Here is a 12,894-nt window from a genome sequence, read left to right as displayed (position 1 = left end):
GAGCATTTGTCGATATTAACCGTTTTCTATCAATCCTCATTTGCTGGAATGCCGGGTAGTATAGGATGTCTGCTGAGCTACCATTGTCGATCAGCACCCGGTGCATGTTGAAGTCCCCCACTCGTAAGGTGACGACAAGTGCGTCATCATGAGGGTGGTGAAGACGTCGGGCATCCTCTTCTGAGAATCCTACGATCGGGCTCTCTATCCGTGCTATCTTTGGTACGGAGCCCGTTAACTGGATGTTATGAACCATCCTGAGGTATGCCTTTCTAGCCTTCTTGGACGACCCCATAGTTGCCGTGCCCCCTACGATCATTCTTATATCCCCTATAGGTTGTCTGGGGCACTTATTTTCTTGTCGAGGTGGCTGCTCTTGATGTTGCTGATCCGTCCTTTCCTTGTTGACGAACTTCTGCAGTTTTTCCTGTCTAATAAGAGCTTCGATTTGCTGTTTTAAGTCATAGCAGTCAGCCGTATCATGTCCGTGATCACGGTGGAAACGGCAATTCTTGTCTTTAGATCGCTTATTGGGATCTCCCTTTAACTTTTCAGGAAAGGTCAGGGATCCTTCGTCCTTGATCTGCATTAGTACCTGGTCTATTGGGGCAGTCAACGGGGTGAAATTCGTGAATTTTCCTGCAGGGGGCTTGGAGCATTTGTCATCCTTTCGATTTCAATCTTGTCGGGCATCTTCCTGTCGCTCCCTTTTTCTAGGCTTTTCCTCCCGAGCCAACAATGCGTCTTCGGCATTCATGTATTTGGTTGCCCTATAGAGTACTTTTGACATGGTCTTTGGGTCGTTCTTGTATAAAGAGAACAAGAACTTACCCTTCCGCAGCCCGTTCGTGAAAGCTGCTACCAGTATTTTGTCATCGGCTTCATCGATCGAGAGCGCTTCCTTATTGAAGCGCGTTATGTAGGATCTCAGCGTCTCGTCCTCTCGTTGCCTGATACTCATTAAGCACGCCGTGGACTTCTTATACCTATGTCCTCCAATGAAGTGCATGGTGAACTGAGCGCTTAGCTCCTTGAAAATGCTGATGGAGTTCAGCGTCAGTCGGCTAAACCATATATGTACGGGGCCCTTAAGCGTTGTAGGGAAGGCCCTACACATCATCTCGTCTGCTACCCCTTGAAGGTGCATTAGGGTCTTGAAGGTTTCTAGATGGTCCAGAGGATCCTTTACTCTGTCATAACTGTCTATGTGCGGCATTCGAAATTTATGGGGTAAGGGGAAGGAGTTCACAGCCGTAGGGAAAGGCAAGTTGGTGCGGTTGACCAAATCGTCAAGATCACTAGAAACTCGCCCCTTGAGCGCGTTCATCATAACCTCCATTTACTCCATCGCCTGCATCTCTACGACAATATGTGGCGGACTTGCATCTGTGAGAGATGGCATGCTTAAATTCTGCCTCTCCGGTCTGCTTGGGGCGTGGCTGCCCTCAAGTCTCTCCTGGTTTTTTCTTTCAGCGTTGGTCCCTTCTTGATCTTCTTGTTGGTCATTTGGTGTTGCATTCTTCTAGCGCAGCTGTTCTTCTAAGTCGTGGTTCTGTTTGGTGAGGCATTCCACTGCAGCAACGAGAGTTTGAACTTGTCTCTCAAGGGCAGTCGTGGGTGGTTCCTTTCCTTGAACGTTGTTAGTGGTTGCCATTGAGCGAGTGAGTACCATGCATCTTTTTTGTCCGAGAAACGACAATATGGCTTACGAATCTCAACTGTTATTTCCCACAGACGGCGCCAACTGATGATGCTGAGAAATTTACCAGTGAGACACACGATACCTACGCGCTCGAACGTGAACCTACACAATACAAAGAAGAAAACCTAACAGAGAGCATCGGTGTGGTGCCGACCAAATACCCTCCGAAGGTTAAGTCAGAAATATTCTCACAACTCTAGAGTGCTAGAGAAAGTAAATTATGCGTACCTTGGTCTATAAGGTTATTGGGGCATTTATAGTAGTAGAGGGTTGAGCTCTCTTCCTTGGCGAGGAAGTCTTTTCCTTATAAGACTCTTCTCGCAGAATCCTAAACGTGATGGACAAGATATTTCCTTGTGGGAAGATTCATATTAATGTATGTATCTTCTAGAATTCTACTCATGTTGGGACTCTACAAACCAGGGCTAATCGTGTGTCGCAAGTATTTTCCATTTAAGGTTTCTTGGAGACCACATAATAATGGGGTGGATACTACGTGGCCGTTCGGTCCGTACATACCACGTCTGTCCGTGCCACCTCTCTCCAGATAGCTTTGTCATGCATAATTTTTCCTCATCAATAAGCATCTTACATGTAACGTTAAATATACAATCCAAAATAAGGCTAGCTCGCAAATGTCCAGTTCAGGATAAACAATAACGACAACCTTAACATAAGGAACCAATAAAATTCATGAACACCATTGCTCACCCTTGACTTGATGATCACTTCACAAATATAAAGTTTTGTGGGGTGAGGGAGGCAAAGACTAGGGCAAATCTCAATTGATTTTCAATATCTCATACCCGCCATGGCCCTAATTTTGTGTCTACCAAAAAAAAAAAACCCTTTGATTAGGATGAAAGGAACCCGAAGAACGCCATGTCGGCACGGGACCAAAAGAAAATCCCCTTCAAAAAAATAATTACATTCCCCTTTCAAGGACACAATTAGTGACTTAAATTACACATGATGTAACAAGCTTTATGCTTAGAACAAGTGTTCATTCTTCACGTCATCTATACAGCCACTTTGATTCATCAACTAATACGAGTCCCCAAAAGATGTCACCAATATGATATAATCATTTAATTTGCTTGTGATACTCAAAGAAGTTCATGATCATTTTGAATCATATGAAAGGGCGTTTAGTCCTATCATATTTTCACCACATTCCAATTGTTTATATATTAAATAACTTTAAATTCTCGATTTTTTAATATTCAAGTTCTATATGACTCATTATAGATATATATACAATATTTCAAAGCTTCCGTGCTACTTCTGATGAAGCGTCTGCTGTCAACATTTTACATAATGAAGCTTTTTTCCTTTTGGGATAAAGATTAAAAAAAAAAAAAAAAAACCCATAAATGAAGACCATCTACAAGTTATGTAACCTTGACAAATGACTGTAAGTGTTGAGTAATTATATCCACCATTCTTTTTTGCTAAGTAATTATATCTACTAATAACTCTTATTAATTACGATTATATATGGATATAGGATTTAAGAACACTTGTAGCAGTGGAGCTAAAATAGCTATATCTCTACCAAAACACAAAAATCAACCATACAGCAATGGAGTTAAAGGTATTTTTTTTAACTTCATTGCTACAGTGCACATCTATCTTTAGATGTGCACTGTAGCTCAAAGGTAAAAAAATAAAAAAATTATTTGTGTTCACACTATGGTTGTGTGTGTGTGATGTTTATAATAAATATATTATTTTATTGTAGTAGATATCTTATTTTACTGTGATGTTTATATTATTTTATTGTGTTGAAAGTTAAAATAGATCCACTGCTGCAATATGTGTGTAGGTAAAATAGATAAAGTAACTTTTTGTGGTGCCGAATAACTAAATTTTTAGCATCCACTGCTGTGAATGCTTTATCCACTTAAATTAACCGATCATTCTAGTCACATGTAAATATTCCAAATTAAAATAGACATAAAATCCCTCTAAATCTCGTTGTAAGATTCTTACAGCCATACAATATTATTACTAATTGTTTGAATGTCTATATTATGGTGAATATACTGTACTGTATATAATTACCAATTGTTTGTTTATATGTTGTTTAATATAAACAAAGCTGTTTTTCATGCCACTTCAAAGTTAAAATCGATAACACCTTGTCAAGAAAACAATATTCTTCATTCAATCACCACACATTTTTACACATTTTGTCACAAACTATTTTATATGGCCGACTATAATTGAATGTATGTCAATATCACATGAACCTATTATTTTTTTGTGGTCATTCACATTCTACCATATAAAATAATTGTGGCAAAGTGGGTATTAAAATGTATGGTATTAGCATTATTGTTCTTCATTAGTGAGAAAGACGTGACAACATCAAATACAAATGAAGCTGATCATCAGCAAGTGACATAAGGGTGATTGTTACGAGCAAGTGACGTAAGGGTGAAGTATCTGATCCTTATTTTTGGAAATAGTAATTGTCGCTTGTTGTTAAGTTTGTTTAGGACTTGTAATTTTGTTAACGTTAGTTTATTATTTTGCAAACTCTGTTACTAAGTCCTAGGAGTCCAGTATCCCTTATTTTGTGGTTAAAATTGCTTAAATTTCGTATGTATTGTTGCTTGGATTTGTATAAATACCCCACTATGGAATGGAATAAAGGCACCAGAATTGTATAAATCCCCCACTATGGAATGGAATAAAGGCACCAGGATTTGTATAAATCCCCCACTATGAAATATCTTTTAAGGATGCCTGGAATTACTCCAAACTTGTCTTTTGTTCTCTATTTAATTTCCTCAGTTAAGCCACCATAGGTAACGATAAAGAGCCGTACATACCGTGATAAAATGAACTGAGAATAGCAATGGCCATGGAAGTGCAAAATGAGCTTCCACCAATCATAAGTGGTGGAACAAGCTTCGTCAGAACGTGCTTTAATTGCCTAAATGCTTTATCAGGTTCTGCTTGCTTCTCTATATACAATTGAACAATTATTCTTTTGAATTTCCAAGAACTTCTTCTTTCTTATTTTCCAGGAATAGGACTCATAACCATGCCATATACACTCAGAGAAGCTGGATGGTTAAGCCTTGGCCTGCTTCTAGCAATGGCAATTGTGACTTGCTATACTGGGCTACTGCTACAACGATGCATGGACTCCAAACCATTGATTATAACATACCCTGACATAGGCTGGCATGCATTTGGGAGAAAAGGAAGAATCATAGTTTCAATCTTCCTGTATTTTGAGCTTTATCTAATCCTAATAGGATTCTTGATTTTGGAACGTGATAACTTACACAAGTTATTTCCAAACACTAGCTTTAAAGTAGGAGGGCAACACATTGGAGGAAAGCCACTTTTTACACTAGTAGTTGGGCTGCTGATTGTACCTTCAATGTGGTTGAAGGACTTTCGCTTTCTTTCTTTTATCTCAGCGAGTGGTGCCCTTTCATCTCTTATTATTATCTGTTCCATATTTTGGGTTGGTGCAGTTGATGGAGTAGGTTTCTCTGAAAAAGCAGAGCTGTTTAATTTGGAAGGAGTTCCTTTTGCTCTCAGCTTGTATGCCTTCTGTTATGATGCTCATGCAATTTTCCCAACATTGTACTCTTCTATGGAAGACAAAAGTCAGTTCTCCAAGGTAATTCATAGAAAGCATTTACGTCTTTGACTCCTATCTCAAGTCTTTAGATAAACGTTAACCCCAAAAAATTGTGACAAGGAACAATTTTTTGGTACTTGATGGATGTTTTGTGCTGGTTTGGTAAGACTATTTGAAATTGCACTTTTTAGAAGTTATTTTCTTTTAGTTATATTATAATGTTATAGTGTACATGACATTTCTTTTAAATGTCTATTAAAAAAAATATTCATCTAGATATGAAAAACTTCAAAAAAATAAGGAGACAGAAAATTGAATTTTCTTTCTAACAATACATGTTATAATTATAAAAATAAATTTTCCAAAATTAAGATTGATAAAATCATATTTAAGATCAACTATGTTATAAGAAAAATTAAGAAGATTAGCCATACTATCAGTTTAAATCAAATGTTTTTGGAACCATTGTGTTTGAAATTAAATAATTTCTTTACTAAGCACCTAAACTCATCTAAAGGGCTAGTTGGTCTTGTGTGGTATTGCAGGTTTTGTTCATCAGCTTTGCTCTTAGTACTGTCAGCTACATATCCATGGCAATCATTGGCTATCTAATGTTTGGCCAGAGATTACAATCACAAGTGACACTGAACCTGCCTACAAGAAAATTCAGCTCAAAGATTGCTATATACACCACTTTAGTTGGTCCACTTGCTAAATACGCCCTAGTAGTCACACCTATTGCAGAAGCCATGGAAAGCCAATTGCCTAGTAACTATAATATCAGGGCTATTAGCATCCTCATCAGAACATTGTTACTAATTAGCACAGTCATTGTGGCCTCAGTTATTCCATTTTTTGGATTGTTGATGGCACTTATTGGATCTATTCTGTCTGTCACTCTTTCCATTCTGCTTCCATGCTTATGCTACCTGAAGATTTTTGAAAGTTATAAGAGGTTGGGACTTGAACTAGTTATTATTCTGGGGGTTGTGGTGCTCGCTCTCTCAGGTGGAGTGATGGGCACATACTCAAGTCTAAAGAGATGGTGAAATATCTTTGAGAGCTGCAATACTGGTTTTGAGTGTGGCTATGTCATCTTAGGTCATAATGGAAATATTTTGTAACTTGCAAAGGTGTGCATCTCTTTAAAATACCAAAGAATTAGCAATAGATTGCCATCACCAATATTATTTTTTTACCTATCAATAACAAATTGCCACCTAAGATTTGCTATGAAAATATTGTGGACGTAACATCTATAAACTATTTCTTTTGAGTAATGTTAGAGACAACAATTTCATATCTTTTCTAAACTAGAATAGCAAAAAAATTAAATTAGAGATTGTGGTGAGCCCATTTGTGAGTGTGAGTTGGCATGTTAATATAGGAATGTTGTGAAATTATTGTAACATTTTGTTGTGTTAATTGCATTACTAATTTATTTATTTTTATCCATTGGCTAATATTTGGGGCCTATTTAATATTTTTATATATATAGAAATATCCCTATTGGTTAAAATTTGGGGTCTTGTTCTACTTGGGGTCTTAGGCGACTGCCTAATTAGCCTAGTGGTTAGGGTCTGCCCTATCTTTAATGCAAAAATCAATAGCAAAAGGGTGAGGATTTTTTTGTTTTTTTTTTGTTTTGTTTTGTTTTTTTTTTTTTTTCGTTTTGAGTAACAAGGATATCTAGACTTTTTTGAGTATCTCTTGGGTGTGTGCAATCCTTTCATCTCACATATACCTAGTTATTATAAGGAAGAATCATTTAGGGTGGCCCCAAAAGGATGAGTTAAACATCCATAAAAGATAAATTATGTTATTAGGCCTCTTGTGTCCTTGATTAAGAAACTAGTCCATTTCTATATAAACTAGTCGCCAACCTATGCAATGCATGGGGAAGCTACTGAGTATATAACATATACCACAATATATAATATCATATGATACATTAGCAAGAAATACAATTCATTGAACAAACCTCCAAAAAAAATCTATAATTAAATAGAAAATTAAATTATTTTAGTAATACAAAACTATTCACCCACTAAAAACCAATTTGAAAGCCTTTTTCAAAACCCAAGTTGCCTTCTGATAGAAAACATCATACAAACATATAAAAGAAAATTTGAACAATGGTTTTAATGAATTTAATTAAGAAAATTTTATTTGTTGAAAGTTGATAGAAGTACAGTTGTAAGTGAGAGTCTTAAAAATTGTTCAAAGTTGTACATAAGCAAATAACCAAATAAGCTAATGGTCATTAACTGCTAATTATTAAATGTTTGTAAGTGACAAATTTTTTTGGAATCAAATAATTTGTAAACCCCACATTTATGAATGTAAAAAGACTAAGAATAAAGAACCAATGATGGAATGAGTAGCCACATGTTTTTTTATAAATTCAAATCATAGATATTATAATCCTTTTTTTTTTTTTTTTTTGCTAAATAACATAGATATTGCAATCTTTACCTTAAAAAAATATCAATTGCTATATAAGTTCTTTTATCGATGACACGGGAATTTCTCTCTGTTTATATCTTTTCAAAAAGTTATTTCCCCACAACAGGCATATTTAGTAAATCAAAATGCAATATAGAAATAAAAAGTCATATCCAAGCTTCATAACTTAGAACAAATTCTAGGATAAAGCAATAAAGATTCCAGAAGTCATGCATATATTGATGCATTTAGAAAAGGCAAAAGTAAACTAAGTTCTGACCAAAAAACATACAAAAAACTCAATAGATTAAACAATCAATGTATAAACTCTGTTGTTTTTGTGATTCCACATAATTAAAAAGAACAGGTTGAGAGAATTTCAATGTGAGTCCAATAGCAATCAGAGCTAGACCTTATTACTTGGAAGTTATTAGCTTTGCCAAGATGACTATTTATGGTAAACAATTGTAAGCTTCATTGGCAAAATTAATTCTTAGTTTCCATAACACTTGAAAAGGAAAATAAATAGATGTTACAATCAACAACCATAATGTCTTCATTTCATCGTTGCTTACCTGAGTTAATCACAATAATACACAACAAAGGCTTTAAACTGCTAGGTCATGGCTTGTAAAGAGAAGATTGGAACCTAATTTTTTGAAGAATATGCATGCATCATATTAGCAAAACATAAAAAGGGTATGATATCATCTTTTATCTCCACTGATCTGTATCTATATGATATATTCAAAACATAGATATCAGATGTTCAACTTGTATAACCAAATGGGATAACAGTCAAAAAAGAAGCAACATGTTCTAGGTATTAAACAATCACAACAAAACAACAAAATAAAAGTAAGGTCCAATATCAATAATTTGAATTATATTTAAGTTTCATGGTGGGCTAATTGAACAAAAAGAAAAATAGAAGAAACCAAAGAGAATCTGCATATTAAATGACAGATACCCATGCTTTGTGAAATCCAAAGGTGCAGTCCCCTCTGTAACGGCTCTAATTTAAGTTTTACAGACTCGCCTGCCATTCTACCAACCTATAAAAATAACTACCATACAAAAATTTAAAATGCAAATCCAATACTAAGTAATCAGTCAAGAAATCAAACTCTTTTCCAAAAACTCAGATTTAATTCACAAGAACTACAATAGAAGTTTCAATTTTTAGGGACCTTTGAGATGTGCTTTATCGGCTACAAAATCATAGTAAGGAATTACATTAAAAAAAATTAATGAGTAAACGAACTAACAAACCCAGTCAATTTAAAAAATTCTTAGGTTTATAATAGACTCCTATAATCCAAATTTGCTTTTTAAACCAACAATACTCAAACTAAAAGCAATTCACACATTCACGAATTTGTAAAACTAAATAAAAGTTAAAACAGTTCACAGATATCTGATATCATTCGTACTAAAATGGATTTAGTTGGAGAGAGAGAGAGAAAGAGAGTGACCAGCTTGAAGGAGTTGGTGTTTTGAGCAATATCGTTGTCGAGGAAGAGAGATGAGTGGAGACTGAGGACTTCGAAGTTCAGAAAGAATGGAAACTTCTACTTTGACTCTTTGTTTTCCTCGTCAACCGCTTACTCTCCCATATCCTTCACATGCGTGTAAGATGAATTAGAAAAACCTGTTGCGTCATTCAAAGAATCAGAAGGGTAAGAACGCTAATAACAGTTCTATCCATTCATAGTATCCACTGATTTGGGTTTAAGATAGGTAAAATTAGATGACTAAATTATAGAATGAGAGAAGGGATGTGACCTTTGGTTTTTGGGCTTGCTTTGACAATTTGCGTGATTTTGAGATTTCTGCAAAATGAGCAAAACTTTTATGAAGTTAAAGTCTCAAAATTATTACTGTAGGAAATAAAGTACAGCAAGAGGTGGAGAAAAGGAGAAGTACGTACAAAGATAGGGAGGAGAGAAGTGTTTGTGGTTTTTTTTTTTGGAAAGAAGAACTACTATGAAACCTATAAAAATTAAAACTATCCAGAGCTAGGCAAAATGTTGCGTTAGTTTGCATTTTTTCTTTTTTAGTCGTGTGATATTATTTGTAGAATTTAGAAATCAAAACATTTCACATCAACAACCAAATGAAAAAGGCACCTGTTATAGTTAATTCTTAAAAATGTGTATTTAAAAAGTATTGAATTAAATGGTTAGTTAAAAATGTAAAATCTTGAAAAGTCACAATGTTTGGTGTTTTTAAATGTTAACGTGGCTGAAATTTATGTAGCCACTTGGCTGAAATTTGTGTGTGTGTGTGTGTGTGTGTGTGTGTGTGTGTAGAATAGTCATATCATACCCAATAAATGGAAGAAGTTATAACAAATAAAGGAAGTGAGGAGGTTGTAACCTATTGGTGACTGTTAGAATTTCATATAATAGCGGCATTTGAAGAGTCTTGGTTAATGGAGGGACACATGATAAAGTTGAAGATAAGAGTAACATCCGAATTTAAGGAGATGCTTAATAAATGTCAACCAGTAAATCTAAAAATAAAAAATAAAATAAGAAAATAAATGATGACGTGGCACTAATCTGACTTAACTGGAGTGTAGCAACAATAAATGATACGCTTCAGCTTTTAGTAATATATAGATATAGATTTGGTCACCACTGCATTCATCATCCATCATCACAATGGATACTAATGCCCCATTTGTTTCACTATTAAACATTTTTAAATAAAAATATTTTACATATAAAATATTTTTAGGTGTTTGATGTGCTATGTGTACATTTTTAGATTTCTGTAAACTAGTTTGCTTAACCTAATTAATTAGCCAAGTGATTACTTAGGTTTATTATTCAAATCTAGGTTAAAACAAAATAATCATATCATACAAATCAGCAGAAATATAAGAAATATAAAGAACACAATGATATGATGATGCAGAAAAACCAAATCGATAAAAAACCTGGGAAGGATTTAACCTAGCTATCCTTAAGGTAAAAAGCAAATCCACTATGAAAGAACTGAAGTTTGTACAATAGAACTTAAACCACTAATATTCTATTACTACCTCAATTAGAAAACTTACTACCATGATCCCATGATAGCTCCGAGTCTACAGACTACTTTTTTCCTTGACCTTTACAACAACACAAGCTCACCTGCTTGTGACTTTGAAACTCCACTCAAAGGTTTTGGATCTCCTTAGACGTTGATCTTATATGCAGCAACTTCTACAATATCGAATCTTGAGATTCCTCAAGGAATAACACCAGTAGAAGACAATAGAGAGTTTTTTGGTACAAAAACCTATATTTACAAAAGAGGCACAAGATGAACTCTAATCTCTCTAAAAAAAACTCTAAAAACCCTCTCTAGGGTTAGCTTGTAATGTCCTTTAAATACTAGAAAAAATGGATTGCGATTTGGGCTTCAAACAAATAAGTTATGGCCTTTTTTACGTTTGCTGATTTTTGCTGATATGCGACTTTCAATCAATCGAATCTTATTTTCGATCAATCAAGCCTTGTAGAAATTGAATTGTAATTTCCTGCAATTACTCAATTCTAAACTTAATTTAAACCAAACTTAGAGCAAGTCTAAACCTAGACTAATTGTTTTGATCATGGTTTGCTAACATATACAAATTGAAGTTCTAATACATTAGTTCCTAAAGTCTTAGAACCTAACAATCTCCCATTTTGGCAATCCATGACAAAACACATTACACAAAATAAAATGCTCAAAGTAAAAATAACCCAATAACATATTATTGCCCAAATACATCACAAATCCCAATCTAAGACTCCTAACTTAAAAATTGCAAGAAGAGGTAAAAGATCTTGATCAGAATGTACCGTCTTTCCTGAAACACTCAAAAGAACACATCAACGCATGTATGGAAAGAAAAGCATATAAACAATAAATAATCAAACTAAAGCAAATAACAAAAATGCAATCTAACTCTCCCCCTAAGTTAGATACATTAAAAAATTTATTTTCTTCCCATTTCAAAAACAATTTCAACTCCCCTTAAACAAAACAAACAAGATTCCTACATATTCCCACATTTCATCTAAATCTCCTCCTTTTTGTCACGTATTGACAAAGATAACTCAAACAAAGAGTAAACAAAAATACGCAACAAAAGTCAAAGAAAATAGAGAATCAAGGAAACAAATGAAGAGCAACAACTCCCCTTATAAACACTTGTTAGGTTTTAAAAACAAACTTCTTCCCCTATAAAAATAGGAAAAACAAAATAAGTTTTGGGGAAAATTTAGGAAGTGGGAAAATACATAAACCAAACTTAAAAACTAAGTTGAGGATACACATGAAGAAAAATATTCTCTCTTTCAATAAATGCAAATTTGACACTATGTGACCCATAAACAAATGGTCTTATGAACTCAAATCAAGTAGAGAAAATATTTGAACAATTATTATCCATCATATCTCAAAAAAAAAAAAATCTCAATTTTTAGCATTTCACACATTAAGAAAAATAGCATATACTAAAATGTACAAGGACTCAAAAATTAATCAATCAATTTTTAAATCAGGTTAAGTACCCAATTTAGCAAAGTGTATGCATGTTATGTGTGAAAACAATAAGAGATATGATTGCAAAACTGCAAGATGGATACAAAAAAAAACAATGTTATGCATGTGAATCATAAACACAAATGATGCATGAAAACAAAATTTGGTCAAAAACTTAAAAACTGAAAATTTTTCAATTTCGATCGGTCGAGCATTGATCGAATACCAATCGAGTCAGGTAGAAGCTAGACTTGAAAAATCTGGAAATTTTCAATTGATTGAAAATCACACTCAATCGATCGAAATTCTGAAAATTTGAATTTTTTTGAAAAATTGCAGAAAATTATGTAGAAACTACTCAAACCAAGGAATTTTATGAAAGAAATGCATGAGAATAAGTTTAAATGTTTTTCAAAAACATGAGTTTTCAACTCAAAACTTCAAGAACACAATTTTTTAAACTCTTAAACATATTTTGCATCAAATACCATAGAAAACATAATCTTGGATGGCCAAACTAAATTCACACACAATTTCATGTACTAAGTTTAGCAAAGAATAACTTGTGTAGTGTGTGCAACTAGTAAAAGTATGAGATACATGTGAGGTGATAAGTAGATAG

At 34.1% G+C, this 12,894-nt stretch overlaps 3 protein-coding genes across 3 annotated transcripts in view; 1 reads left to right on the top strand and 2 right to left on the bottom strand.

The window, feature by feature from the left end:
* The window catches only part of LOC111985693 (uncharacterized), a 9,233-nt gene extending 8,644 nt beyond the window's left edge, over positions 1-589 (bottom strand). The window contains exon 1 of the mRNA XM_065766726.1: positions 21-589. Within this exon, the coding sequence (XP_065622798.1) occupies positions 21-589 (569 nt within the window). The remainder of the gene's footprint in view (positions 1-20) is intronic.
* Positions 590-676: 87 nt separating this feature from the next.
* On the bottom strand, positions 677-1,339 carry LOC136064682 (uncharacterized). The gene has a single exon (XM_065766718.1). The coding sequence runs from the start codon at positions 1,337-1,339 to the stop codon at positions 677-679; it is 663 nt and encodes a 220-aa protein (XP_065622790.1).
* Positions 1,340-4,530: 3,191 nt separating this feature from the next.
* Positions 4,531-6,510, top strand: LOC111986413 (amino acid transporter AVT1I). Its single transcript, XM_024018038.2, has 3 exons — positions 4,531-4,659; positions 4,738-5,345; positions 5,852-6,510. The coding sequence occupies exons 1-3, from the start codon at positions 4,566-4,568 to the stop codon at positions 6,353-6,355; spliced, it is 1,206 nt and encodes a 401-aa protein (XP_023873806.2). The 5' UTR covers positions 4,531-4,565; the 3' UTR covers positions 6,356-6,510.
* The last annotated feature ends 6,384 nt before the right edge of the window (positions 6,511-12,894 follow it).

This window comes from Quercus suber, unplaced genomic scaffold (genome assembly GCF_002906115.3).
Source record: "Quercus suber isolate HL8 unplaced genomic scaffold, Cork oak 2.0 scaffold_24, whole genome shotgun sequence".
Classification (NCBI taxonomy): domain Eukaryota; kingdom Viridiplantae; phylum Streptophyta; class Magnoliopsida; order Fagales; family Fagaceae; genus Quercus; species Quercus suber.
The sequence above is the reverse complement of the archived record's forward strand: the minus strand, read 5'-3'. Positions and strand labels throughout refer to the sequence as shown.